The sequence below is a fragment of the Filicampus tigris genome, chromosome 16 (assembly GCF_054856515.1).
Source record: "Filicampus tigris isolate MCC_2025a chromosome 16, RoL_Ftig_1.0, whole genome shotgun sequence".
Lineage (NCBI taxonomy): Eukaryota > Metazoa > Chordata > Actinopteri > Syngnathiformes > Syngnathidae > Filicampus > Filicampus tigris.
In genome coordinates, this window is record NC_141232.1 from 13,034,288 (window position 1) to 13,062,271 (window position 27,984).

The 27,984-nt window shown below is 40.3% G+C and overlaps 2 protein-coding genes across 6 annotated transcripts; one reads left to right on the top strand and one right to left on the bottom strand.

Annotated features, from left to right (window-relative positions):
• On the bottom strand, positions 1-10,413 carry aldh16a1 (aldehyde dehydrogenase 16 family, member A1). Its single transcript, XM_086055077.1, has 17 exons — positions 9,836-10,413; positions 8,466-8,565; positions 8,214-8,340; positions 7,910-8,067; positions 6,818-6,895; positions 6,501-6,688; positions 6,251-6,409; positions 6,016-6,174; positions 5,777-5,930; positions 5,592-5,667; positions 4,428-4,533; positions 4,096-4,220; positions 3,800-3,970; positions 2,363-2,567; positions 2,040-2,225; positions 1,347-1,472; positions 1-1,213 (listed from the first exon to the last, which is right to left on the bottom strand). The coding sequence occupies exons 1-17, from the start codon at positions 9,923-9,925 to the stop codon at positions 1,040-1,042; spliced, it is 2,382 nt and encodes a 793-aa protein (XP_085911203.1). The 5' UTR covers positions 9,926-10,413; the 3' UTR covers positions 1-1,039.
• Positions 10,114-27,935, top strand: LOC147134820 (histone acetyltransferase KAT7-like). Of its 5 annotated transcripts, none has more exons than XM_086055080.1 (17): positions 10,114-10,679; positions 11,613-11,738; positions 11,861-11,955; positions 12,110-12,254; positions 13,338-13,511; positions 15,283-15,564; positions 15,661-15,743; positions 17,176-17,262; positions 18,985-19,083; positions 19,168-19,257; positions 21,853-22,044; positions 22,468-22,557; positions 23,048-23,188; positions 23,513-23,606; positions 23,701-23,847; positions 24,600-24,706; positions 25,193-27,935. In XM_086055080.1, exons 3-17 carry the CDS (start codon positions 11,914-11,916, stop codon positions 25,289-25,291), a joined length of 1,872 nt encoding a protein of 623 aa, XP_085911206.1. In that variant the 5' UTR covers positions 10,114-10,679; positions 11,613-11,738; positions 11,861-11,913; the 3' UTR covers positions 25,292-27,935. The 5 variants fall into 5 exon arrangements, with proteins under 5 accessions (XP_085911206.1, XP_085911209.1, XP_085911204.1 ...); XM_086055078.1 differs by having other exon boundaries at positions 10,115-10,679; positions 19,168-19,278; XM_086055079.1 differs by having other exon boundaries at positions 10,115-10,679; positions 11,886-11,955; positions 19,168-19,278.
• Positions 27,936-27,984: the final 49 nt, after the last annotated feature.

Sequence of the window (27,984 nt, forward strand, 5' to 3'; positions counted from 1 at the left end):
TGTTGGAACATTAGTTTTTAATAGGAACTTTTAAACAGAAGTCTTTCATTTAAAAATGGAATGTGTACTTGAAACAAACTTAAGTATTGTAGAGTTTACAAAACCAAATAAGCGCGTATTTATCCACAAGGCTCAGTTCTTACATTAGAGTAATTCAATTGAGTTTTCCTTGGTAGGACTTTAAGGACAGGTTACACGGTGACAGCTAACATACCTCCACCATCCAAATACTTCATTTTAATTAAGTAAGTACCATTTCTGTCATAGCCTCACCACCAACATTATGCCCTCCCAACTAATGTGATTGCTTGTTATGTCAGTCTGTTGTAAAATATACCTTTGGCCGTCACTTGATTCTAAACTCAACAACCTCCTTTTAAAAACATATTGCACCAGTGGAGTATTTTCATTCTTTTGGAGGCTACATTTATACAAATAGTTTTGTTTTTAACCGGCGAGGACACAATAATTAATAGAATGAAAACATTTTTAGTTGATCACTAATATTAATCATAGATGTCATATGCTGTATACTGTGTGTGTGGAGCCCTATTTTTTACAGGCTTTTTAAAGCAGTTAGTTCACTTTCAAATGTTTATTTAATCTTTAAAGGTGAAGTCAACCCCCAAACATTTTTTTCAAGAATATGTTCTATGAAAACCCACTACTTGAAACAAGGCATTCTGATAAATATTGTATTTGTGGAATAGATATTCCACCCCTTTTTAGCCATCTCTTGCGGCGGCCATTTTCTCACTTCTATTGACTGAAAATGACATTACAACTGCTCAGGCCTCAGGTAACGACCAATCATGGCTCACATAATGGCCGATGGCTAAAAAGGGGTTGATTTTGCTGCATAACTTATATTCCACAAATGCAATATTAATCAGAATGCCGTGTTTCAACTAGTGGGCCTGCTGGGAACATATTCTTGAAAAAAATATGTTTGGGTTGATTTACCCTTTACCTACCTTGTACAATACAACCCTACAGCCAAAGTCTCATTTTGTCATCTAACACTCTTCCTATTGTCTTTTTATGCTGTAGGAATCCATACACTCTTCCACTGGACAGCATTTCTCCACAACTCCTCCAGAACGGAGGGGTGTGTCCAGTCTGTGCCGCAATGTTTCCCATCCTTGTCTGTCTGGCAGAACAGCCGCAAAGTTTTTAGTGGGCTGGTGCAGGTGTACTGGAGATACTGGCAGCCCTACAGCAAGAGAACAGGCTCATGTGAGATGTGTAACTTCACATTATGGATGATTGTTTATTCGTTATTCCTGAATGTAAAGTGGAACATCTACTGGTTTAAATTCCCTTAGATCTGTTGTTGTAATGCTCACCTCACTCTTGCCCCAGTACCAGATGGCCTTGATGACACTGTGATTGGCCAAGGCCTTTGTCAACTGGTCTCTCCTTCCTGTAATGATGTTTACCAAGCCTGCTGGCAGATCTGAAGACAGGAGCACCTAGGTGTAGAGCGGCAGCATTAGCCGGGTTTACATGGAGATATTTTTGCCATTCGGAATGAAATCATTCTGAATGAAGCTCTCTGGTCACCTGTTTACATGCGACGTGACCTATTCCCATCGGGAATGTCACTTGTTGTCGACTGAAAATGACATCGCAGTTGCTCAGGGCTCAGGTAACCAATCATGGCTCACCTATTTTCTGAGCCGTGGTTGGTTATTACCGGAGCCTGAGATGGGTGGATTTTGCTGCTAAACTCATATTCCTCAAACACAATAATAATCAGAATGCCTTGTTTTAGACTACGCACAGAGAATATATTATTGCAAAAAGAATTGGGGAGTCAACTTCCCCTTTACGATGGGTGAAAATATGGACAAAATTTAGGTATCCCTCATGTTGAGGCTATGGTACGAGATAATTACAGCAGCTATATATTTAAATAGCTGACCAAGAAAAACAAACTCTGCAAACTCACAGACCAGCATGAATTTGTGTCATTGTATTGTTAATTTCCAACATGCAGCTCTGAGTACGAAACGGAAAAAATCGGCTGTCGCACTTACCTGAATAAATGCCAATGCTGGCAGTGGATGCTCCTGACTGGGTACCATGACGATGGCGTTGCCGGAGGCGAGGGCTGCTCCAAGAAGTGTTACCATGGAGAGGAGGTGATGCTTGTCAGGAAGGACCACACCCACCACTCCCAGTGCTTCAGCGATAGAGAGACCCGTGCCAGACTGTGGTACAGACTGACTGACAGCAACCAAACCACATGTTAAAGCAAGTATGCACCAGGAGACTTTAAAAATCTGAAAGCTAAAACCATTTAAGCAGCACATTCGAATATTTCAAAAAGTATGAATTTGTGTGACATTAAAAGCTTCACCAGAGTTTCGCCGTGAATCTTGTCACAGTAGGTGGCCCAGTCGCTAAGCCTGGCGATGCTGAGCTCCACCTCCATATCAGCCTCTTTCATAGGTAGACCAGTTTGGGTGCTGATTGACGTTGCTATGTCTTGCCTTTTTCCTTCAAGGCCCTTGGCCAGAGACTGGATGGACTGGGCGCGCGCAGAGGGACTCTTCTTCATCCAACTATAGGTGAAAAAAGTTACAATCTAAATATGCGGAGAATGTCGAAATCATTAACAACAGTGTGTGAGAAATGAGAAATTTTGAAATGGGAAATTTCACTTGAATGTTCAGAAAATTATTCCAGCTAAACATACAAGTATAAATAAGCCATATACTGTATAGTGAATATAATATTTTTTTTAATTTTCTTTTTTAGATTTTTCTTACGTAAAATATGTACCTTGGCTCAATCAAGGTTGGTAAACACTGCCCGAGAACCCTGTGTTTTGTTTTAATAGACAAGAAGGCTTGATTCCAGTGTATACAAGCTGTCACTGCAGTTGTTTTTAGTTAGTCCCTATGAGTCATCATGTCAAGTTAGACATTAACGCATGATAAACCCAAACAGCCAGAAAGGCTACATAATACGCCAAGATTTAGATGAACTCTATCCAGGTTTGTCCTTTGAGCCCTGACAGAACAAATTCAGCAGTACAAATTCGGTCATATTAACCCGTTAACCGTTCCAAACCGAGAACCAGCTCATTCGTGTTGGTTTCCGTTTGAAAGGGATAAGGAAAGAAAACTTTTTCACAATATATAAAACAATACAACTCTATTCATTATTACAGTAGCGTACTTTGAGAAACTGTAAATGTGGTTCTGCTTTCTCTTAACACACTTAAATGAGTAGGGTGTTCTAGTTTTGTTCACGGTTGCATCTTTTACTTTTGTTGAGTTGACTTCTCAACAGACCAAAGTTGAGAAAAAATTAGGTCCAAATACAAGTGCATCTCAATACATCAGAAATTAGAATAACGTGTCAAACTTATTTTTATTTATCATTCAACTCAAAAAGTAAAACTTTCAAATGTATTCACTACACAGAATGAAATATTTAATGGTTTTGTTTCTTGTCATTTTGACAATTACAGCTTACAACTTAAAAACCCAAAATACAAACTTAAAAACTTTGAAAAGGACATAAACTATCAAAACAATTTTAAATAAAAAAACAATGGTGTTTGGTTAGTATTCTCTGATGATTTTAATGAATGTGTATATTGACTCACTTTGACTTTTTGAATCCAAACTACTGAACAAAATGCACTATTCTTCACTACTCAATTCTGCTGAGATGCACCTGCACGTAAAGTGCACTGTGAAGACGCCAACATATTGTGGACTCGAAATCGAAACTCAAAACCCAACATGCATTAGTTTGTTTGTTTGAGTACACGCTGGTATCTCACCCTTGTTGAACCTTGATAGCTGCCTCCACAGCATTCCGGACATCTTTCTGGCCTCCATCAGGACAGTAGCCTAACACGCTGCCGCCCCCTTGAGGATGCACCACTACACTGGCGCCAGACTCTGATTTGCATGCCTTGCCAGCAACAAACTGTGCGTAGTACTTATGCGCACTGATGAGAAGAAACGATATGTAATTATGAATAGACTTATGTGCAAAATGACATTACATTATGTTGATGATGCTGTGCTAATAATAACCACATTTAAACATGCACTTAAAAGAGAGACAACACACCCAGCAGTCTCATCCGGAATGATAATTGGGGGTGCGTCAGTTCCAAATTTGGCATAGTCCAGAGCAACAGGAGAAGCACGAGGAAGAACGGAGGATGAGGATGGCCGCAGAAACTGATACAGTCCCTGATAAAGACAAACAACAGAATGTTTGTTTTGGCTTCAAACATATTACTGATAATACCAGTCTATGTGCACCCTATTTAGTTTGGCCAAAATGTTTATTTTGTATAGGAGCCAGAGTATAATATAGTATAATAGAATAGGTATGAAAGAAATCAAACAACTACATGTTGAGTACATGTAAAAGTGTCACAAACTAATTAAACGAACCGCTTGCCCTCCATCAGTGCACGTGCCGCTGTCTTTGTGACCAGAAACAGGCAGCGATGGGTCAGATAAAGGCTGTGAGTTCACCCAAACTGATCCAACAGACAGGCTGAAGAAGAGACAGAGGGAAAAAAAAGACAAACATACAATTTATTAGGGATGTGCACGTAATAGAAATTCAATGACAATTCTGATTATTACGCTCCAAGATGACAAAATTGGCATAATTGTTGAAAAACAATTAATATTCATTTATATCCAACGCACTGTTTGTTTGCACAAGGAACTCATACATTTTTGCACCTTTTTAAAAAAATTATACATTTTATGAATTTGGTTTGATCCAAAAGGAACTGACTTACATTTTATTTGTCTTTATATTCTTTGTTTAAATCGTTTGCAAAATCGTGATTTCAATTATTACCAAAATAATCACGATTCATATTTTTTTCCATAATCAAGCAGCACCACAGTTTATACACTTGACTTGACATGTAAATTACAAAATACAAAAGCAGTATGAATCCTTTTAAAAGAGGAAGTGAACCCCCCAAAAATCGTTACAATATTTTCTATGCACCTTCATCAGTCTAAACACGACATTCTGATTGTGTTTTTGGAATAAGAGTTTAGCATCAAAATCCACCTGTTTTTACCCGGATAGGGGCTCACCCAGGTGGTGGGGGATGCATTTTGCTACTGTCAGCTGAAAATGACATCACTCAGGGCTCAGGTAACCACCAATCACGACTCACCTGTTTTCTGAAGCTCAGTCATGATTGGTCCTTACCTGAGCCCTGAGCAACTGTGATGTCATTTTCAGTCGACAGTAAGTGGCAAAATGGCCGCCTCCAGGGATGGACAAAAACGGGTGGATTTTACTACTTAACTCATATTCCACAAACGCAATATTAATCAGAATACCTTGTTTAGACTAGTGGGGCTAAATAGAACATACTCTCGTCAGGAAAATATTTGGGTTGACCTCTTCTTTAAGTCACTTTATAATATTGTGAATGTATCAGTAAAAGGTAAAATCCAGGTTAATACATCCCAAACTATTTGCACGTACGCACATACACCCACACACGCAAAACAGATGAACAAAGCCATCCTTGATGACGGCAACATGGAAAAGAAAAAGTGTAGCTTTGTGAATGTGCGTGCCTCTTAGATGTCTCCAAAGCCAGAGTGAGGTCTTCAGTCCAGATACATGCTGCTTGGCCATGTGGACTGTGATTCCCTGTGTAGAACACTAGAATGTTACGGTGGCTCGAGCAGATATTTACTGATAAAATACTGCTTTAATCGTCAGAGATCATTTTATATCTACTCCAAAGAGATATCTTTACCCAGAGTCACTGCCTCTGCGCTACTTCTGAAGGTCATAAGAGGAAGCAGTGGCCCAGGAGAGGGCATGAGCACACATGACGAGGAGGGGGCCGCTCCACATAGCACCGTCGGCGGATACTGTGTACCAGAGGGGACAGCGCAGGACTGCACCAACTGAGGGGCGAAAAACCAAAACCAAATGATTGAAATCTGCCAAATGGATGCGTAAAAAAGACAAATTGAATATTTAATGACTAACCGTGGCCCCCTTGTTTTGCGCATCCTGCACTGCACTGTCCACGAGCACCCTGACCCCATCGCTGGGAAGCCCCACACATTTCAAGCCGGCCATGCGCAGCCTTAGACGGGCCAAGACGCTGTCCAGTATGCTCTCCTGCACACACAACACCCAGTGCACCTGCGGAAAGGAGGGAACAAGACTGTTAACGCGACAAGCATCGAAAACTAGCAAACACAGTGGATACTTGGCTCACTTCTTTCTTCTTCTTGAAGGCAGTCTCTAACACATCATCCACTGCGCTGTTAATGTCAGCAGACTCAAAAATGATGATAGGACACGTAGCGCCAATGTTTGGGGATACAGAGACAGCAACCCCCATCCCTGCTGTAGCTTTACATAGCTTCACACCATCCTAGAGCAGTTAAAAAAAAAAGAAAAAACACATACTTGGCTCATTTAGGTTTCCTTGATGATGATTGGATCACTTCTTTATATATGCGCACCTGCTTGTTGCCACTGTAGGTGACGTAGCTGATGCTGGAGTTCTGGGCCACATCAGCAGCCAATGACATGTCACTGCCAGTTAAAACACTGACGACACCAGCGGGAAGGCCTGCACCCATAAAAAGCTGAGCCAATAAAAGTGCCGGAGCGGCGGTGCTTTGCCCAGGGACAACGATGACAGCGTTGCCTAAGGAGGAAGCATATTTAGTAGCAACTCAACAACATATTTGAGTGTGATGTTATCACATATGAACAACAAAACGTAAATCATGATGAACAGTATACTAAGTATCATGAAACTCGAGTCCATTTTTACCCATGGCTATTGCTGGTAAGGCTTTGAGCATCAGGGAGTGGAGAGTGCAGTCATCAGAGACAACTACTAAAACCACACCTGTTGAAGAGGAAGAACAAAGTCAAAAATAGTATTAAAAACTAGATAGCGGTCTCATGAGCGTGTTGAACCATTCATTTAAAGGAGAAATCAAAAATTGTCTTGACAATAATATATTCTCTGCGGCACCACAACATACTGATTAACATTTTTGTGGTAAAAATCAACCCACACACGTTTTTTTTCAAGAATATGTTCCGAGCAGGCCCACTATAGTTCAAACATGGCATTCTGATTAATATTGTGATTGTGGAATATGAGTTTAGCAAAAAAAATCCACCCATCTCACGGTGTGGCCGTTTTGTTACTTTTGTCGACTGAAAATGTCATCACAACTGCTCAGTGCTCAGGTAACGACCAATCAGGGCTGACCTGTTTTCTGAAGCTGAGCCGTGATTGGTCGTTACCTGAGCCCTGAGTAGTTGTGATGTGATTTTCAGTTGACAGAAGTGACAAAGTGGCCGCCCCCACAGATGGCTAAAAACGGGTGGATTAACTCTTATTCCACAAACGCAATATTTATCACAATGCCTAGTTTCAACGAGCGGGTTTGCATAGGACATATTCTTGAAAAAAAATATGTTTAGGCTAACTTGGCCCTTTAAGCAGTTGCCTCAGAGGTCAGGTAATGACCAATCACGGCTCACCTGTTTTCTGGGTTTGGTCAAGTAACATTAGCAAATAGTGGCACTGTGATGTGATTTTCAGTCGACAGCAAGTGGCAAAATGGCCGCCCCGTGAGATGGATAAAAACCTTTCATATTCATTCATGTTCATAAAAACATTCATATTCCACAAAAGCATTATTAATCAGAATAGTTTGAATTTTGAAAAAGGCTGCTTGGACACTGGCTGGTAGAGAGCTGAAAACAAAACATGATTTCACCTTTGAACACAGCCAAATTTAGGATGAATATTCTTCAAACAGGACCCCTGCTTTGATGCACAACAATAATATCCAAGAGTTTCAGAGAAACAAATGGATGGATTACAAGAATGGCCCAGCTCACACACCCAGTGGCGTCCAGTTGGCGATGAGAGTGTCTCTAAGCTGAGCCCAGCTGCTGTAGTACTGCAACAACCTGACAAGGTTGGAGGAGGAGCAGGAGGCTTGACACAGGTCACACAGCTCAGCCACACTCTGGCCATGCTGTCCAAGAGTGCTCGCCAACCTGAGGAAAGGTGACAACACACCCACACCCAATTATGCATTGGGCTGAGAAGGTTGACAAACATGCGCAAAACATTTGTAGAATCTTTTCAGCATTAAAACAACGTTCCTTCATCCTGTTTCGGTTCCTTGGTGAATTCAGATTACCTGAGGAGCACCTTGGACCTCTGGTAGCAGGACAGACCACTCCAGGCCTCAAAGCCCTTGACGGCAGATGATGCACATTGCGAAATATCAGCCTGGACAGCACACACTGTGCTGCATACGAGACCACCTAACACAAGAGAAACGGGTCTTGCAGAAAAGACTATTTTGATGAGTTTTCCCGACGCTTTCCTATCACAAAGGTCAACGCTGCTTTAAACTGCATGGAATTCTAGGCTCAAAAATGGAACTCACCTTTCGAGTCCACCAAGGAGCGAGTCTGTCTGTCTACCGGACGGACAAATTTGCCATCAATAAACAGACCCAAAGAGCAAGAATGACTATCCAGCCATGCCTGCAGGAGCAGAGGTAAGGCATACAGTGAGTGGATTCAAAAAGTGCACAGACCCCTGTTCAAATGGCAAGTTAAGATATTAAAAAATAGTTAATGTATTAAAAAATGAGACCAACATTAATTTTTCCACCATTAAAACAGAACTTCAAATTGTGTTAATCAAAAGGCATGTGTTAACTCCCATTTAGTATACTGTAAATTTGAATGTGATTTATTCATTCAGAACACAGATGTCATACAATTGGGTGAGGACACTTGCTCAATCACATCATCTCAGTTGTTTAATCAAAATGCATGTGTTAACTCCCATTTAGCATACTGTAAATTTGAATGTGATTTATTCATTCAGAACACAGATGTCATACAATTTGGTGAGCACACTTGCTCAATCACATCATCTCAGTTGTTTATTTTTATTTTCCTTCTCTAAAGACTTCAGTTTTTTCCCAAGTGAATTGTGCAGGTTATTACGGAGCACTAAGGTGACATGGAAGAAAAATAACCCAACCACTTTCATTTCACTCACAAAAAAATGTGTTCCCTCCCAATCTTTTCATGTAAAGGTTTTTGTAAGAGAATGTACAAATAACTGTTTTAAAAATGGTCATCTTACCATCGCAGTTTTCTCTTGTTTTGTTTCTGAATGTGGAGAATCTTTACATCTTTAACTGTTTGCCTTATAGCCTTTAACAGAAGGTTATTTTGTAGCAGTTTTTTTAATAACGTGAACATTTAAACAATATCTAATTGCTTGCTTGATTGTTTTCAGTATGTTTTTCAATCTCAAAGAATTTCAAAGCGGTCCTCAAGCATCCTTCCACTTTTCTGTATGCGGCCCTCAAATGAGAACTTTTGGACACCCTTGCCTTAAACATTCTGCATGTTATTATATCTCATATTAATGGTGGGATAGAGAGAAAGTAAACTCCAGACAGAGGACGGAAGTACAAAGCCAACGACTCACTCCAAGTAACAGATTTTACGTTGATCGTTGAAGTTTCAGAGTAGTTTGATGACGAAAGCACCACCACCACCTGGCTTCCCCATAACAGTTCATTGCAAGGTTATTGCAAAGTTCAGTCACATGTTTGCCTTGTGAGTTAACAGTTAATGAACTTCACATGGGTCCAATAGTCTAACATTGACGTGCAGAGCAGTAAGTGCAGTACAAGAGACATGACACATATACATCTATGTGTGGAATTTAAGAAGAGCAACAAAAACACAAAAGCCCGTTTTAGTTTTTCTTTGACTGAAAATAAACATTTACCTGTGCAGTGGCAGTGCTGGAAGTTGCAGCTGGTCCGTACTCCATGCTCTGAAATATATCGTGTACAGACTTTGTGGTGGTACCGGCCATAATAGTCAGTTTAATTTTGCATAAAGTCACTACAATGCCCGTTAATTCGCTTCTGATTGGCTTTAAAGGTCCAATTCTTTGTTATAAAGCACTAACGCTGCCCCAAGTGAGTAAAGAAAAGAGGCCAACACGTCAGAGCTAACGTGCAATCTGTCAAACCCGCCGACTTACAACTTGATGCGAGAAGATTCACTCCTGAGTACTTCCGGCTTCGACCACAATCTTTTGTACAGTATATTTGTTGAGTGAAACCCATAATTTTCGAGGTTGAGGGGTGTCGTTAGGTGGTATTTACTCAAAAAATATTTAAACCCGTATTATTGTACAGCTAACAGTACTTAAACGAATGTAACTGCATAACAAATTGGAGCATATAGAACGCACCACGGCTGACCGAAACCGTCAAATTCAAGGAATTGAGACAGAAAAAAACAATAATAATACCGCTTTCCATAGTTAAATTCTACATGAACGCAATAATATGTGATTTTAGACACATATTAAGGGAACGTTAAAATCTCCGTATCTTGTTTCTGGGCAGGAGGACTTTTGTCAACGTACCACGCGCGCGTGCGCCTTGAGGGAAAAAGCAGAAATAGTGATACGCGGTTTTCAGCTGACTTGGCTCATAGTGAAAACGGCAGGTTGGTTGCTCTCAAATATTGATGGGATCTGACATAAATTGCTCCCGGTGCACTGATTATTAACCTGAAAAAAACGACGCGTCAATTCTGTGAAAATGCCCCGGAGAAAGGTAAGGCATAGCTTTTCTTTGGTGCAAAACAGCCTTTAGAACAGACTGCAAGCTGGCCCCCCATAACGTCATCGATTACGTTATCCAATTTAGGATGTAAACCGAAGATGTGTACAGTAACCAGTGAGTTTAAATAGCACACAGTTAGCAGCTGTTATTGTGCTTTTGCTACACTTTTACATATGATTGTTGGTTAATTCATAGGAGCTTGTTGAATTTGCTCATCGCCTGAGCAAATGTTTATTTCCTGGTTGCTTAAATGTGTTGCTGTGTTTCCCGTAAAATGGCTGTTAGCCTTTCGACCTGTAATTTACTCGATTTGCGCAGAGTGCGTTGATGCTGACCTCTGCTGCCGTGAATACGACAACTTCACGTTTGGTCGGAAGGAACAGGCTGTTTTTTCGGTTAAGGATGGTGCGACGCGTCCGTACCAAAACAACGCAGTGATTGGTCAGAATCCCGAATAGCGTTCTGCTCATTGGTTTGGCTTTGTAAAGCTCCGCCTCTTCTCTCTTCTCATTGGTTTTATGCAAATTGAGTTCTGGGCTTCTTGTTATGAAGTGTCAAAAAAGTGCGTCAAAAGGGGTTTCGTATTGAGTGACGTTTCCTGGTGGTTTATGAACATGTTAGTATTTAACCAACCGGTCACATTACAAGCTACACCCAGTCACTCTGACGAGAGACGCATCAAAATTTGTTATATATTTTATTATTGTACACAATGTGAGACTGTGTAATAATGCTCAGCTTTGATTGACACAGTTGACATATGCCGAAGAGGTATTCATTTAATTATATATACGATTGTAGTTGAATCTAGTATGCAATGGTGAGATGAACTAATTTAAATAATGGCCTTGTACTGGTTATAACGTCGTTATTAGAATTATTGTTGATAATAGTAAAAAAAAAACACATTTCGCTTATTTTTAGGGTGGATGGAACCTAGTGAACGTGATGTGATGTCAACACATCGGTACCCTACCCCACCCCCACCTTGTGCTTGGCTTTGAGCGACACTTCATCCTCCATTACAGCGTCTCCCAGTTCACCAGAATTGTCAGTTTCGGCGGCTTATATTTTTTCGATAAATTATGCTGGTGTGAACATAATGATACATGTTATTAGCATCACCCCATTCATCTGACTTGAGCTGTTTAATGTCCGTCTTTGGTGACTAGGTTAATGTGATTATTTATTGACAAGTTTATCGCGTGGAGATGTGGAGGAGGACATGATGCTCCCCAGGATGGGATCTTTGTTGGATTATCCGATGGTAAAAATAATAATAATAATAATAATAATAATAATAAACCACGCTGAAGTGAGTCGTTAATTCCCTTTTCTTACTCATTGCAGAACACTCATTACAATTGTTGTTGTGGTTTGTGTGCGTGTGTGTTTGTGTGCTTGCGTACGTGTGTGTGCAGAGGACCACAGGCAGCAGCTCGGATGGGACAGAGGACTCGGATTTCTCTGCCGACCTGGAGCCGGCCGAAGCGGTCGGGAACGCGCAACGGCGTAATAGCACGCGCCCGACTCGTACATCCCTTCGACTCAGCAGAAGCACACGAGGTAAAATGCCTACAATAATTTTTATTATGCACTCACAGATTTTGTTTTAGGGCTAAGTCATAAGATTCATGTATTTCAATATGAAAGTTTCATGCTTTTGAATTGCTTAAAATTTAATATAAACCGGCTAATAAAGTTTATGTGATACATATTTGCCAGTCCCATCTAAATAAATGAAACAAGTAAGAATGAGTGTTATGTAAAGCAATTACAAACATACATACATACACCTTGCCTGCATATGTTTTTGCAGAAGACAGATTTTTTTCTTAACAGTGAGTTATGTGACCCCAAGTTCCCATAGATCTGACTTCATCTCTCTAGTTTAGTCCTTTTTTTCACACCATTTCATCTTGTCATCATGCACGCAGGCTGAAAAAAGTAACAAGCCTATTTTGACAAAAAAATCAAAAACTACAGCTCAGTTTTCAAATGTTGGGGGTAAAAGTAAAAAGTCGGTATTAACATATTTAAAACATTATGATGATTTAAGTAAACATTTGTACTAGAGTGACCAGATCCAAACTCACCAGATGTGGCACAATGTGGGACGCAGCTGACGCTCGCGACGAACACCAAAAATGCATATGGAACAGCTTATCAACTGTTCAGTAACAAATAATATAATAAACTGAAACTAAATAACAAATATAGATCTACAAAGAAAAACACATAATTGCAGTTGAAATTATCTGCATCTACAAAAATACAACACAAACTGCTAGTAAAAAGGTGAATCTCTGAGACATTAATTATCAATAGGAGCTCACAATAAAGTCTGAAATTAGTCAGTCTCATCATATCTTGAGGTAGATGCACTTTAACAATAGTCACACTCACACAATAGAACCTTGTCAAATCTCAAGTCAACATCTAGAGCATGAAGTGCAGTAACAATTTATTACAGTAACAATTAAGCCTAACAAAGACAGGCTACTACAACTACTGCAATTCAAATTATTTTCAAATCAAACAGCCACAGCATAAAACGAAAATAAAACATTAAAAATCATTAAAATGAGGGACAGTCCCGCGCAAATCTGGACATAGGGTCACCCTAATTTGTACTCATCTCTCTTCCAGAAAACTCCGGCACAGCACGAAGCAGTTCACCTACACCAGTGGAGACAGCAGCCTCTGTGTTTTCCTCAAGACGCAGGAGCACGCGCAGCCAGCAGGGGACGACAAACACCACAGCCAAAAAATACCCACTACGACAGGGAAGGTTATCTGGCTCAGATACAGAGGTTCATAATGGTGAGTGTAAAAATAAACGTGTCTGGCCTTTATTTATTACATACACATGATGCTCATGAGATTCTTTACTAATCAAAGTAACATGCTTGAAAAGTTAACAGCGTTAATGGCAAACATGAAGGTAGACTAGACCAGGGGACAAATGGGGATGAGGAAAAGTTATGAGTAGTTATTTTTAAAGCAATAACAGTTTGAAAAAGAGAAAATAGCATCATGTTGAAGAAAAGACTAAAGACTGTTGGTAATAGAAATTGAAAATGAGGAGCAATGACTGAATGGGGAGGACGAGCGTCATGCCGTACTTGTAGCATGCTGTGAGTTCAGTCTGTAATCTCATCGTGTTCCTGACGAAAAAAAGACAAACATGTCAGAGTACATATTTTGACCTTCTGCTTTGTCATTGTGATAATTGAATCAACTGAATTTAAAATGGTATTTTCCTGTTAATTTACGGTTGTGGGAAAGCATGAAGGCGAAGTAATATTGATGTAACACAACCTGAGCTGATGCTGACAATGTAGCCAGTAATTTTCTTTACACTTAAGTCCAGAAGTATTTGAACAGTGCCATTAAATACAATATAAACACCCACAAAGGTAGTATTTTCATCTTCTGCAGCAAAACTGTTCCAGCATGAAAAGGTATACAGATCCACCATCCTGCATGGCCAAGCTGCTGAACAGGACAGGTTAAAATAGATGAATAAAGAAGTGTCCCATTAATAATAATAATATTTTGGGGTGGTTTAAAAAAAAATCTTCCCCCCATGTATTTCAATGGGCGCCAATTATATGTGAATTTCGGCTATTTGCGGGCCAACCCAGACCTTCTCACGGTCCACCGTAGAGGAAATTACTCAAAAAACAGCACTGTGTTGATTTTAAGTCTTTTTAGACAACATTAATCTCCACAATTGCTGAATAACACATTCTCTGTCTTAAATTTAATCTCAATTTTATTAAAATATTGCCTAGAAAGATAAACGCCACCATTTGATGTGTATATACAACTTTTAAAGAAACCTAAGCGGTGTAGACAATGAATGGATGGATATTTGGAATAATAGAAAGTGTCATCCTGACGTCTTATTCCAGTGAAATGATTTGCTGCAGAAAGTTTGATATGTTTTATAGCATTTAAGGTTTCCACTTCCATCTTACCCCCCAAAATAACATCTGTTTAATTGTGAGTCCGATGTGACTGGAGAGGTAGGCGAGAACAAGGACCACAGTGTGTTCTTTCATTTGCTGGCCAAGTCTCAGAGCGCTGCACCTCATGCGCACTCACATCAGTCTTGACTATAGGATTCCTCTGCTAGGTCTCCGAGGGTGTTAAGTACATCCTTAAGCAGGGTACCAGTGAATTGTTAGCTTCATTGACTAGGGCTTCTCGACCTTGGAATCAAAAGAAGAAAAAAAAATAATAATTAAACCAGGAAAACCCTTACTGAAGTTGTATGTTAGTTTACAGGTAGGCTAACGTTAGCTTACCCTGTCGCCTTTTGCACTTGACACTGCTTTGTTATAATCCACCATCTCCACTTAGTCTTCTCTCAAGATGTGCTTCCTTGTTGAGGCCAACAGATCAATACATAGTTTTCTCATATCTTTGCTGCTCTTTTGGGCCTCCTATAGCTGTTTCTGATCCTTTTTGGGGCTGTTGTCAATTATTTGCATTTTTGCTATTCAAGGCGGGGCTCGGTTCCTATCCCTGGCGAAAATTACTGTCTACATGCATTAATCATTTTGATTTGCCTTCATTGGCTCCCTAGGCATAAAGCAAGCAACGGACCACGATGAGACTCCTCCCCGCACTCCGACCGGCAACGCCCCATCTTCGGAGTCAGACATTGAGACCTCCAGCCCTGCGAATGACGTGGTCTCTTCCAGCAATGATGTAGTCGTTTCTCAAGAGGAGGATGAGAGATTGGCAAAGGAGCTTTCACTCAAAGAGGCCGCCGCTCACGACCTTTCCCACAGGCCCAAACGGCGGCGTTTTCACGAGAGCTACAACTTCAACATGAAATGTCCCACACCTGGATGCAATTCACTGGGTACCGCATTCTTTATTTGAATGTGATCATGTCCAAATGTTGTGCTCCTGTGCAACAATGACAAGGTCTTTTACCTCTTCCTTTGAACTTGCGTAGGCCACCTGACAGGGAGACACGAGAGACACTTCTCCATATCTGGGTGTCCTCTATATCACAACCTATCAGCTGATGAATGCAAGGTACACGTGCACACATGCAGATGTATTACCAAGAGAGTGAAGCTCTGCTGGTGCAAAGGTCACTTTGCTACATTTTTCTGACAACTGGCTAAGTCACAGTAAGCTTTTTTCCCTCCACCAGACAGCATGTTGTCTTGTCGAATTATGTCACTTTTCCACTGCATAGCCACATATCACCTGTTTCGCTCGGCTCATCGCTACTCACCGGTTTGGCTTGGCCACTTCAAAATAAGAACACTGGAAACTGCCAAAACAAAAACAATGCCACACTTACCACACCAGTTGGAATGAGACAAACAATGTAGGCTAACAAGGGTCCCCTGTATTTATTTCTTAGCACCTGGCTGTTGGCCACAGTATGGAGGCATTTTATGGCATAATATTGCTAAGTAAACTAGCCGAAAAAATTTGGTACATTGTCATGGTCTATGTATGAGATCAACACAGGGCTCTCGTAAAACACAGCGCAACATGAATCAAACAAATGTGTTAAATATGACACATTCAACTGCTGGTCATACAAACGCACATATGACAAGGATTCATGTCCTTATAACTGTAATACACTCAACCTTTGTGGTTCAAACGGATAGGGTCATAACGAGAACATTACATTGAACACGGACGTCTCACATTGGGTGAGACATGAGGTGCATTCAAATACAGTTGGACATTTCAAACTCAAACATAAAAAAAACTCCCTCAATTCAGTCAACGTTAATAGCTACAAATATTTAAATAATGTGGGCTTTCAATGAATCCCTAAAAGCTGACATAACAAGAAGAAAGAATACGTTGGTCACCCCAGTGCAATCAGTGCAAAAAGTTAGTTTAGAACTCTGCAGTATCCAGTAGGCATGGATCATTTGGCACATACTGTATGCTTTTACATTTTATTGACTTTTAGAGTCTGTTGAGTCTTGTTTTTTGCAAAATGACCACATTAAAGCCCATAACTTCCTTTTTTACCACTTCCCCATGGTGAGTAAATGAAGCCCATGCTGAAAGGAGCTCCCCCAAAAAAGGAAATTGCAAAGCTCTTTTGAATGCTAATGGAAGAAGACTCTTGATTATGACAACTGCTTTACGACATGCAAACAATTTCAGAGCTCCCACTGGTTCTGCGCAAGTAGTATTTGTATGCACTTTATTATACTGCTACTATTGTGCAGGTGGTAGCTGGTCCATGCCATGTGAAAATGCGCAGACTGTCGCATTGCGTTAAAAGGGTTACAGATCATCGCTATTGGTAACCATATAGCTGTGATTAGTCAAACCAACCAGCCACTGGCGAGCATGTCAACTGTGGAGGAAAAACTGAGAGGACCCAACAGGGTCACATTGAAATTGTCAGGTTGCAATGTCTTTCTGAACACAGAAGGGGGATAGTGCTAGGTTTTGTGCTGCAGGGCTGACTGTCACTTGTTGTCAGGGCAAGGTGTCAACTCGAGAGAAACAGGCCGATGAAAGGACGCTGTCTAACCGTCATGATGAGAATAGACATTCCACGAGAAACCAGGTAAGGTGTTGTTTAAAAGTAATCTACTGATTCGTCGGTCACATTCATTTTTAGGTCTGATATGTTTTTATGCTGGAATGTGATGTGATATGAGCAAGCATTAAATAATCATGAAGTCCTAAAGTCAAATTTAATAAAGGCTGGAGATAATATGGAGCGTTAGGTTATTGTGTATTCCGCTGGACACTCTACCCAGAAGCAGCTGCTCATACTCCCAACATCAGAAGCCTTATAAAATCTGTAGTTGAACTTTTTCAATTTTTTTCCTTCCTGAGGCAAGAGCAGACATTAACTGTTGTCCTGTCAGGCACATTACTACGTTGAGCAGTGATAAACTAATGAACTGAGCTACTCACCTCATTAGATATTTAAGGAAGTAGACTTTCATTTTGTGGTGTAGTATAGAGATGACAAGCGTATGTTTTCTGGTTAAATCACCGCTAAGAAAGTGTGTAATCATTGTTTTGTTTTTCCTGATTTCCCTTCGCAGTCAAAGTACATTGGTTAATACACATCAACAGAGGTGAACCTTGTTTTTACATTTGTAACCATTAAGGACTTAGAAGTGTTTGGACAGCATATGATGATTTTTAGCCTAGACTTTTAATCACACTTGTGAGTGAATTACACATATGTGTAATGTAATATTTCTGACTGCCAGGCAATTGCAAAATGAAGGTAACCTGTCATTCAAAACAAAGCATGTTAATTTTTACAAGCAATGCTTAGGTGAGCAATGCAATTTACTTGGATGCCACTATTTTGCACACAGCCTGAAGTCACAGTTTGTTTTAAAACATGAACAATCATAAAATTAAAACATAGTGCAACATAAATCACACAAATGTGTTAAATATGACACATTCAACTGCTAGTTATACAAACACACATATGCTAAGGATTAATGTCCTTATAACTTCATTGATTAAATGTATTGCACCCAGCAATGCAGTCTGGGAACCCAAAAGTAATTTTTTGAACAATGTATTGATAGTTGAACCCCACTATTTGTGGGGAAAAGGGACTATGCCAATCCGTGAATAATGAAAATCCATGAATGACTGATGCACATTAAAATGCATTTAAGGGATTTTTAAAAATGTATTTTATGCATTGTATTTTTTTAATGATTCAGTCAATTAATCGGTAATCAGTATTTTTTTCCTGCCAAAAATGGCAGCCGAAAAAAAAATCTGCATGATTGGGCCGTAGATCTGAGCATCCTGGACAAGTTAATACCTGAGGCCCTATTTTGGTAGGCTAATGCCCGTGCGCTCGGTGTAAAATGGATGTAACTTCACTTTTTTCTATGGACTAATTCAGTGTGTTGGTGAATTTGGTAGACGCGCTAAGCCTCACTAGGCGTTTCTGCCTCGCCCCCCAGCGCATCTGAAAATTTGGTCACAAAAAGTAAACAACATTTTAGACTTCTTAAAAGCAGGTTTATTTTGCAGCGCAGATAGTCTGACGTGATTGTAGTGTATTTAATCGAGGCGGATGTGTGTGGCGCACGTCACCGGATTTCATTCATAAATACGACACCAGCGTGGAACATTCCCTCTGAATCATTGTAGAAATCAATTCCTTGAACGAATTATAATCATTATCATCTTGAAAATATTTGAATAGCGCCACATCACCCGTCACTATTGCGGGTGTGTGCGTGGTGTTGGGGAGGGCGAGGGCATCCTCAGCGCCCGCTCACCGTCAGTGATGTGTCAGACCCCAACAGAACGTCAGCTGCGCTACAAGGAGAAGGTGACTGACCTGAGAAAGAAGAGGAACTCTGGCCTCAATAAGGAGGATAAGGACAAGTACAAGGTTTGTGCATGAGAAATGTGTCCTAGCCCATTTGAACAATCATGCACGTTTTTTGGTCATCCTAATGCCTGCCCTAATGGCTAGGATCATCGTCAGAGCCACGGGATGAGTCGGGAGCCCCTGCTGGAGAACATCACCAGCGACTATGACCTGGACTTGTTCAGGAAAGCGCAGGCACGTGCCTCGGAGGACCTTGTAAGAGAGAAAACTCATCATCACCCTCCTCTTTCACTCCTCTCTTTGTGTTTGTTATTTGCTTCCCCCTCCTCGTCCGCCCCTTCCTGCCTTCTTCCTCTTCTTCTCTCTTCCAGTCCGCACACCCTCCTCTGCAGCCTCAGGAGGAGTCTGAAATATACTTGGTAGATGGAACAATCCCTTTCAGTTATTCTGTGTCTGTTGTTTCTCCCTCTGTTCTGTTCCATCGAGAGCCATTCAGAAGTCACGTTATTTTGTTTTGACCCCTATTTCCGAAGGCAAACAGACATTAAATATGAATGTCTCAATTGGGGCCTCAGTGGACACCTTCTAGTGGCCTTCTAGTATTGCGTCATTATGATAATAGCTTTAATTAGCTTTTCATTCATGTTGCGTAATCAAATCCAGAACATAAAACTCGGTTCACCACACATACAGTATGTTATTAAAAATGATTACAAATATTGTAGCACACCTTGGATCTTGTTTGCCTCCATATAATTGATCTTTTTCTGGCATTTTCTTGTGATTAATGATTAATTACAGCGGTAAGAAGACTGAAGTGCACAATGTTTCATGATAAAGCAGTTCATACATTTCTATTAGCAAACCAAGCACTGAGTAGACCAGGAGTCGTCAACCTTACTGAACATGAGAAACATTTCTTGGGTACTGATTACGTAATGTGAAGGGCTTCCAGTTTGATCCACACTTCTGAAACAACTCCTGTAAAATTATGTGAATAACACTACATTTTGGGGAAAAAAAAAAAAAAACAGATCTCAAATCAGTGGGTGGGATGGGATGGCATATTATACAAGGGCACCTATCCTGAATGTTTTCCATCCCTCCCTGCTGCAAGGATCGTTATCAGACTGCTGAAGAGCTTGCTAATGAGTTGATCATTTGAATCAGGTGTGTTGCAGCTGGGACAGGTGGAAGACATGCAGGATAGGTGCCCTCGAGGACCGGTCCTTATTTACACTTTATTGGTACTGTATGTTTTGAAACTTGCCCTGCGACTGGCTGGCGACCAGTTCGGGGTGTAGTCTGCCTTCGCCCATTGACGGCTGGGATAGGCTCCAGCAACTCCCCGCGACCCTATATAGGATAAGCGGTTTGGAAGATGACATGACATGACATGTTTTGAAACTTTTTTTCATTCATATTATTCACTTTGATAATAAAGGATATCAGAAAATCAGGGGGCCACAATTATACACAAGTACAAAGAAAAAACTGCTTGTAATAGTGATTTTTGGGGGGCGTATTATACACGGGTGCGAGCTATTCATGGGATTGTATGGTAATTTGCAGAGGTGGGCAATTTACAAAAAAATTGAGGTCCGTTTATCGCCTTCTGTTTACAGCCGGAGTCCTCTTCCGCCGTCCGTTTATCCGCCATTTTGTCCGGCCGGACCAAATAATAATCGCCTATAGGCCGGTCCGTCAATCATTTTAAATGGGCTTCCGTTAGCGTTTCCGACTACCAACTTCGACCAACTAACACTAGCGCCCACCCGCTCCCGTGAGCGAGATTTTAAACCAACGACTCAACGCAGCATGGAAGCCTCACCGTGGCTAGACTGAATGCGTCTCCTTTTAGGACCTTTATGGACCTTTGAGGACCTTGACCGCGGCTAACGGGAAACGGGAGCCTCGCCGCGGCCATTGAAGCCTCGCATAGGCGGAGAAAATGGGATTCCAACTATGCTTAGTCAGATTATTGTTTATCGCCTACAAAATGGGTGTCCGTCATAGGCGTATAGATGGACCGGTCCGTCACATAGGTGGAATCTCCAGCTCTGGTAATTTGTTCAAATGACCTATAATTGTATGCTGATATTAATCTTTGAAAACACTGATCATATGAATTATTTCTCATAATAATTATCAGCAATGATTTGACAAGGAAGGAAACATAAATATCAATATGCAACACTTCATAACTATAAATCACTACAAGTGTTTAGATTTTCAAATCATCACTTCTACAACTTTCCTAGGAAATTACAATGGCCCATCACTGGCGAGCTATTTTTAGAGCAGGCCCGCGGGCTACTCAAAGTTTTTGGGGCCACCACCATGTTGGTAACAACTGAAATAAACCCTTGAAATTTTTGTATATTTGTTTACCTGTGCTCCAGTCTTCCTCCCCTCACCCAAACACTTGTATTTTGTTAATATAGCTAATTGAAAATATGAAAGAAAAGTCCATATTTTATGATTTGAGTTCTATTCTGTAATGTATTCTTTTCCTGCTAGAGGGCATCTATTAGGTTTCCCGACATTTGTTTGCGAATTTCTGCTTGTCTCATCTTGACTAGACAATTCCAGCAGGAAGCATTTTAAAGTACAGTACATATTTTAAAACTGTACTCATCTACATCATTCCTCATTGTATTGCTGGGTGTTATTTATGCCTGAACCTTTCTCATCTTCCCTGACTAACAGAGTTCTTTTCCATTATCCCTTTTCTTATTCCTCTTTTGTCACGGCAACCCCGTTCTCTCCTCTTATCATTTCCTTTCACTACCCATCTTCATCATCACCCTCTTACCCTGGTCATTACAGGAGAAGCTTCGCCTGGCTGGCCAGGTGTCGGAGGGGAGCAACATGATTAAAATCATTGTGTTCGGACGCTACGAACTGGACACGTGGTACCACTCACCGTACCCGGAGGAATACGCCCGCCTTGGGAGGCTGTACATGTGTGAATTCTGCCTTAAGTATATGAAGAGCCAGACCATTTTGCGCAGACATATGGTAAGACTGTTTTTATCTGGTTTTTGGATCGACCTCATTTCGTACGTCTTATATTTAGAATTTGTTGTGAACATCATGGCCACTAGAAAGCAGCTTTTTGAATGGTAAACTGAATCGTGGAATTTCTCACACCGGCATAATATGACGATCTTGAGACATAATTCTCAATCGGAAATTGAGCTACCACCCCCCCTATCTGATACTTGGAGTCCCGTGCAAATGGATATAGCTCTTCAATGCAAGCTTGATGTCATCGAAACCAATCAGTATTCAGTATATACACATGAATGGGTTATTGCCTGCTCATCATCACAGGACCAATTTATTATTTCATTTCTAGATTTGGCAGACCTTGGTTATAAATTCGTTTTAGTGTGAAAGACGACAGACTAGACTAGTGATTGTCTGTCATTTTCACATTAGGCCAAATGTGTTTGGAAGCATCCTCCAGGTGATGAAATCTACCGTAAAGGCAACATTTCAGTTTTTGAGGTCGATGGCAAGAAGAACAAGGTAAGAAAGCCTCACACAGCCTTTCAAATGTTCTACCCAACACGTCCAGGAAACGAATCTTGAAAACTTTACCATTATATATTTATATAAAATAAAGAAATATGACAGTTGAGACATAACAACTACCAGTAATTAGGACTCAGTGAAAAATGCTTACCAAATTTATTACACCACCAACAGCATTGGCAATTACCAAATTGATGTTTTTAAGTTTCTGGAGTACATATATAAAAGCTTTCAATGCTCAAATGGAATTATTGTAAACATGACTTTTAAAAATGTTTAGCTTTTCATAAACCATGAAAAAGGCTTGTTCTAATGATGATGATGATAAATAGTAGTAGTAGTTACGAATTTATCAAAATGTTCAACGACATGTAAAAATATTTTCAAAACATTCTTCATTTGCATAATACAATCTTAATCTTAATCATGAATTCTTCGTTTCGGTGAGAAAATAGATTTTATAATAGCACTGTTCTTCCGGCAGATTTTCTGTCAGAACCTGTGTCTGCTGGCCAAACTCTTTCTAGACCACAAGACTTTGTATTATGATGTTGAACCTTTCCTCTTCTACGTGATGACTGAGGTTGACAACACAGGGTGCCATCTAGTAGGATATTTCTCCAAGGTAAAGTCATTTCCTTTCAACAATTTGGGTTTAATTTAAGTTTGGGTGGGGAGTGTATTTTCTTTGCTCCGGAACTCCACTATAGTTAGCTATCATTTATCCTACAGTAAATAAATATCAACTCTTGTTCATGTGCATTAAATATTCCAAAGCTAACCAAGCCACTAAATCTACAAACCAAAGCTAACCCCTCACACAAGAGGAGTCAAAAGTTGGTGAGCCTGGGCTCGGAGACATCAATCTCTCGTTTTAAAATCCAGCGCACTTTTTATCCCACTGTTTCGTATTGTTGCTACATTTCTGTGTATATCTGTCTTTGTATAGGAAAAAAACTCTTTCCTCAATTACAATGTATCCTGCATCCTCACCATGCCACAGTACATGAGGCAAGGCTACGGCAAGATGCTTATAGACTTCAGTAAGTGGAAACACTTGTTTTGTGTGTGTGCATGTGTAGGATTATCTAAACTACAATAACGCACGTTACGCTGTCTTCATATTTGTCCTTTCAGGTTACTTGTTGTCAAAGGTGGAGGAGAAAGTGGGCTCACCAGAGCGACCGCTATCCGACCTGGGTCTTATCAGCTATCGCAGTTACTGGAAGGAGGTGCTGCTGCGCTACCTGAATAACTTCCAGGGGAAAGAGATCTCCATTAAAGGTCAGAACTGGATTGCGTTTTCCAAACCAAAAAAAGCATGGGTTAATTTCGGGGGTGTGCAAAGTCGGTCCTCAAGGGCCGCTGTCCTGCCTGTTTTTGGAATATAATCTCCCGTCATGTGATTGTATCACCAGAAAAGTGTCACATCAGCCATCATATTTCTTTTGAGACCTTCAAACCTTTTCAGGGCAACTATTTGATTGTTTGGGAGTTCGGCTGCATTTTCTTGCCAAGGTGATTTCACTTTGGATCCTTGGATGCTGGGCCTCGTCTACACACATCGCACGACATTTTAGATCGACACAATTTGGCTACGTGCCTTTGTTCAAGGCCTTCCCTTTTTGTGTAGTGTCCGTCGGGAATGTTAGTGCTACTGGTGTGGAGCGCTGTAGCTGATGATAAAAATGGCCTTTTGAATTTTCTACTTCCTATTTCCGGCTTACATTTGCGCTGGTTAGATGGATGGATGCTTTCTTTATTGAGGCTTCCCGCTTTAGTCAAATGCATGGCACGCTCTCTGCCTTCAACTGTTCGCTGTAGAAAGGTTATGCGTCAGTTTCTGCCCCGAACTAATTTCACGCTTACCGGCATCATCTGTAATAATGTGGGGCACAACAAACCACCGTATGGCTCAGAAACTACACTCAGTGACTCCAAGTCGCAAATTTGGACCTCACACTCATCGTAGGGTTGTCTGAATGCAAACATTGCATCACATGCTCACCCTTAATGTTTTGTCGTATTACTGTCAGAGATCAGCCAGGAGACAGCGGTGAACCCAGTGGACATTGTCAGCACGCTGCAGTCCCTCCAGATGCTCAAATATTGGAAGGGGAAACACTTGGTTTTAAAACGACAGGTAGGATTGATCACTCTGGTTAAATATGTTATGGCTCACTTTTTTGTGTGTTTGGTCATGTGACATTCACAAGTTGAGCCCTGATTGGTCATTACCTGAGCCCAGACCAACTGTGATGTCGTTTTTAGTCGACAGCAAGTGGCAAAATGGATGAAAACGAGTGGATTTTGCTGCTTAATTCATATTCCACAAATGCAATATTAATCGGAATATCGTGTTCAGACTAATGGGGCCACATTTTTGCAAAGAAAATGTTTGACTTGTCCTCTTTTAATTAGACCTTACAAACCTAGCCAGGCCACCCTCCTGTACATGCGTGCTATAGATTTATTTTTTGTTCCACATGTCTCATGCTGCAAGGCAGTTTGGGACCAAGCGGTTCCCACTGCCTCCAAATTTTTTTCAGTCTAATTCAGTGTGAAAATTGACTAAATACGAAAATAAATACGAAATACTAACAGCCCCACCCCCTCTCCTCTGTTGTAGGACCTTCTTGATGACTGGAAAGCCAAGGAGCGCAAACGTGGTAACGGCAAGACCATCGACCCCACAGCCTTGAAGTGGACGCCGCCTAAAGGAACGTAGAGGAACATTTTTTTTCCACACTCCCACTGAAAAAAGCAGTCACATCCTCTTCAGCACACTGGCAAGCACACACACAATATATTCTCACCCGACTTGTTAGTTGAAAAACGCTTGCAGCGTCTTTTTACAAAGTCAGATACTGTTCCGGCTCTTGACTCACTCCTAATCACAACAAACAATATATTCGTTGCCTCTTCGGCTTATGTTTATTTTTGTACCATATTAAGGTCTCTGGTGTTTTCCTGATTGAATGATTGTCAGCCTAAATAAGAACGTATGAGAAAATGTAGCAGGCATTAATGTCAGATGTACGAAGAATCACTGCTTATGTGTCAACCTGTTACATGTAATTCCCTGACTTCTCTGGCATGCAACATAACATGCTATTGATGAGCGCTTCTCCAAAACACTGTAAATCTATTTTATATTATATATTGGATGGTTTTGATTTGATGACCCCATTTCGAACATGTTCAACAGAGTAGTACACAATGAATGGCATGGCAAGATTGATCCTTTTCTTTTTCGGGGTATTCTTTGGTTTTGGAAAATAGTGCTTCAGTTACACTGTTGTCAAGACAGCACAAAGCAGGTAGAAATAGATAATGTTGTCAATAGCAGTAACCATAAGCTGAAATCAGCCTGACTGAGCTCTGACCGGAAAATACTTGAAAACAATTGCTGAGAGAAAATTCTGCATTTTATGGGTCTTGTTTGAAAAGACTTTCATGAAAATTGGCCAGATTTATGTTAAAAAGAAAGAAAGAATGAATATGCAGGAGCTATTAAAGTAAATAAAATACTCCCCTTTGCTCTGGAATTGTGTAACAAATGAATGCATGCCAGGTTTTTAAACCAATCACACCTATTAGCTATAGCTGCCATTGGCCTTATTTGGACTTTTGTACGTCTTTAATTTAAGAAGGGACCTGCCTTGATTTGTTTATGTTCCTCTATGTCATCAACAGGTTATATGGGAGGTTTTAATTTTTCCCCCTCAACGTTCTCAATATTTAATCATTTTCTACCTCTTAGGTTACACCACTGTATAACTGTTGGAATATTCCACGTTAACCTTTAATCCTGTTTGTTACTGTGTGAAAATACCTTGTTAAGCATTATTTTATTCGACTTCTTGAAGGAAAAAGTGTTATTTATGTTTTAAGAATGTGTGAAGTGTAGAATAACATAGTAAGAGGATTCTTCCATGTGAATAGAAATATTTATGTAAATATATGTTTAGATTGGGAATTTCTTGAAAGCTACTGTAGGAAAAGTCATTTACATTTGTAGTCATTTTCCTGTAAAACTGGATTTACACTGCAAGTCCAAGTGCCGTATTCCAAAAGAAAGCCTTATCCATTTTTTTTCCCATACATGAATTTTGAGTAAAACGCTCACTTTAACAGGGTATACTGTATTTGATATATGTGTTTACGCTGCACTGTTATGGATAGATGTAAGTCACGTATTTGGATTTTTATCCACAATCAAAAGGGGCCTGATTCCGATCTGAAGATTACATGTTGTTTTTTTTCTATGTATACTGCCATGACGCATATTGTGCCACTCAAGAGCAAAAAAGCGCAACCTCAGTGTAAATCCAGCCTGAAGAGTAGACTTCAATATGTGTCAATATGACACAAATTCAAAGCCTTTTACTGTTCATACAGAGATGGGAGTACAACAACTGTTCTTTTCGACGCTTGTTCAGTAAACATTTTGGGTTTTGATTTGGCTGACACTGCACACAGACTGGCTTTTGGATGAACGTACAGTATATGTTGGGTCATTTTGGAAGGCGTTTTTATTAACACAACCTCCAGATTGCAGTTAGCAGATTATCCTAGTTAGCCTGTTTTAGTTTAGCAAAAGACTTGTTGACGTTCTGGGCTTCTTTGCAAACCTCCTTAGAAATTAATGCTGTAGGGATTTAGCCCGAGGTTAACTAGCAAAATGTTGTACTAATGACACCCACACAAAAAAGTCTAACCTTTTTGCATCATTTACTCAATGATTGTTTCCAATGCTATTGCTAAACTATGTTAACGTTTAGTGGTACCTTCCATTGTCTTAAAATTCTGTATTGCGTCTTCAAATCTTTTTATTTACCGGTATGTTTATTTTTTTTTATTTTTTTATTTTTTAACACCAACAAGCATGTGATGTTGTCACTTATCATGTGCCGTGTGTTTTTCTACAAACATCCTGACTATTAACAAGTGTAAGGCTGAAATGCGTTTATTGGAAAATGCATTTATCAAGAAACTTGACGTTTGACGAACACAACCGGAGTAGTAGGGAAATTTTGTTTTGTTTTATTTTTATTTAGAATTTATTAAAAATGTACCTGTTGGTGGTTTCTGTGCCTCTCAGTTAGAAACAATGAGCATCATTGGTATTGCAGATATGGACCAACAGCTTCGGAAACTCTTTTGCTTTGGGCATTAACAAATCTTGAGTGTACTTTTCCATACAGCACCAGCGATATAATCCCAAATCTCAAAGCACCTTGCTCCGTATTTATAGTAACACAATGCAGCAGCAGTGAGACATAGTTTAGCATCGAATATGTAGCTCTGTTATGCTTTTGTGTTAGCTTCCGCCTTTTGCTTCCTCTTCAATAAACACCTAATGAGGTTTCTATGGCTTGATGTTTGTATTCATTTTCAGGCTACCATGGCAACAATCTC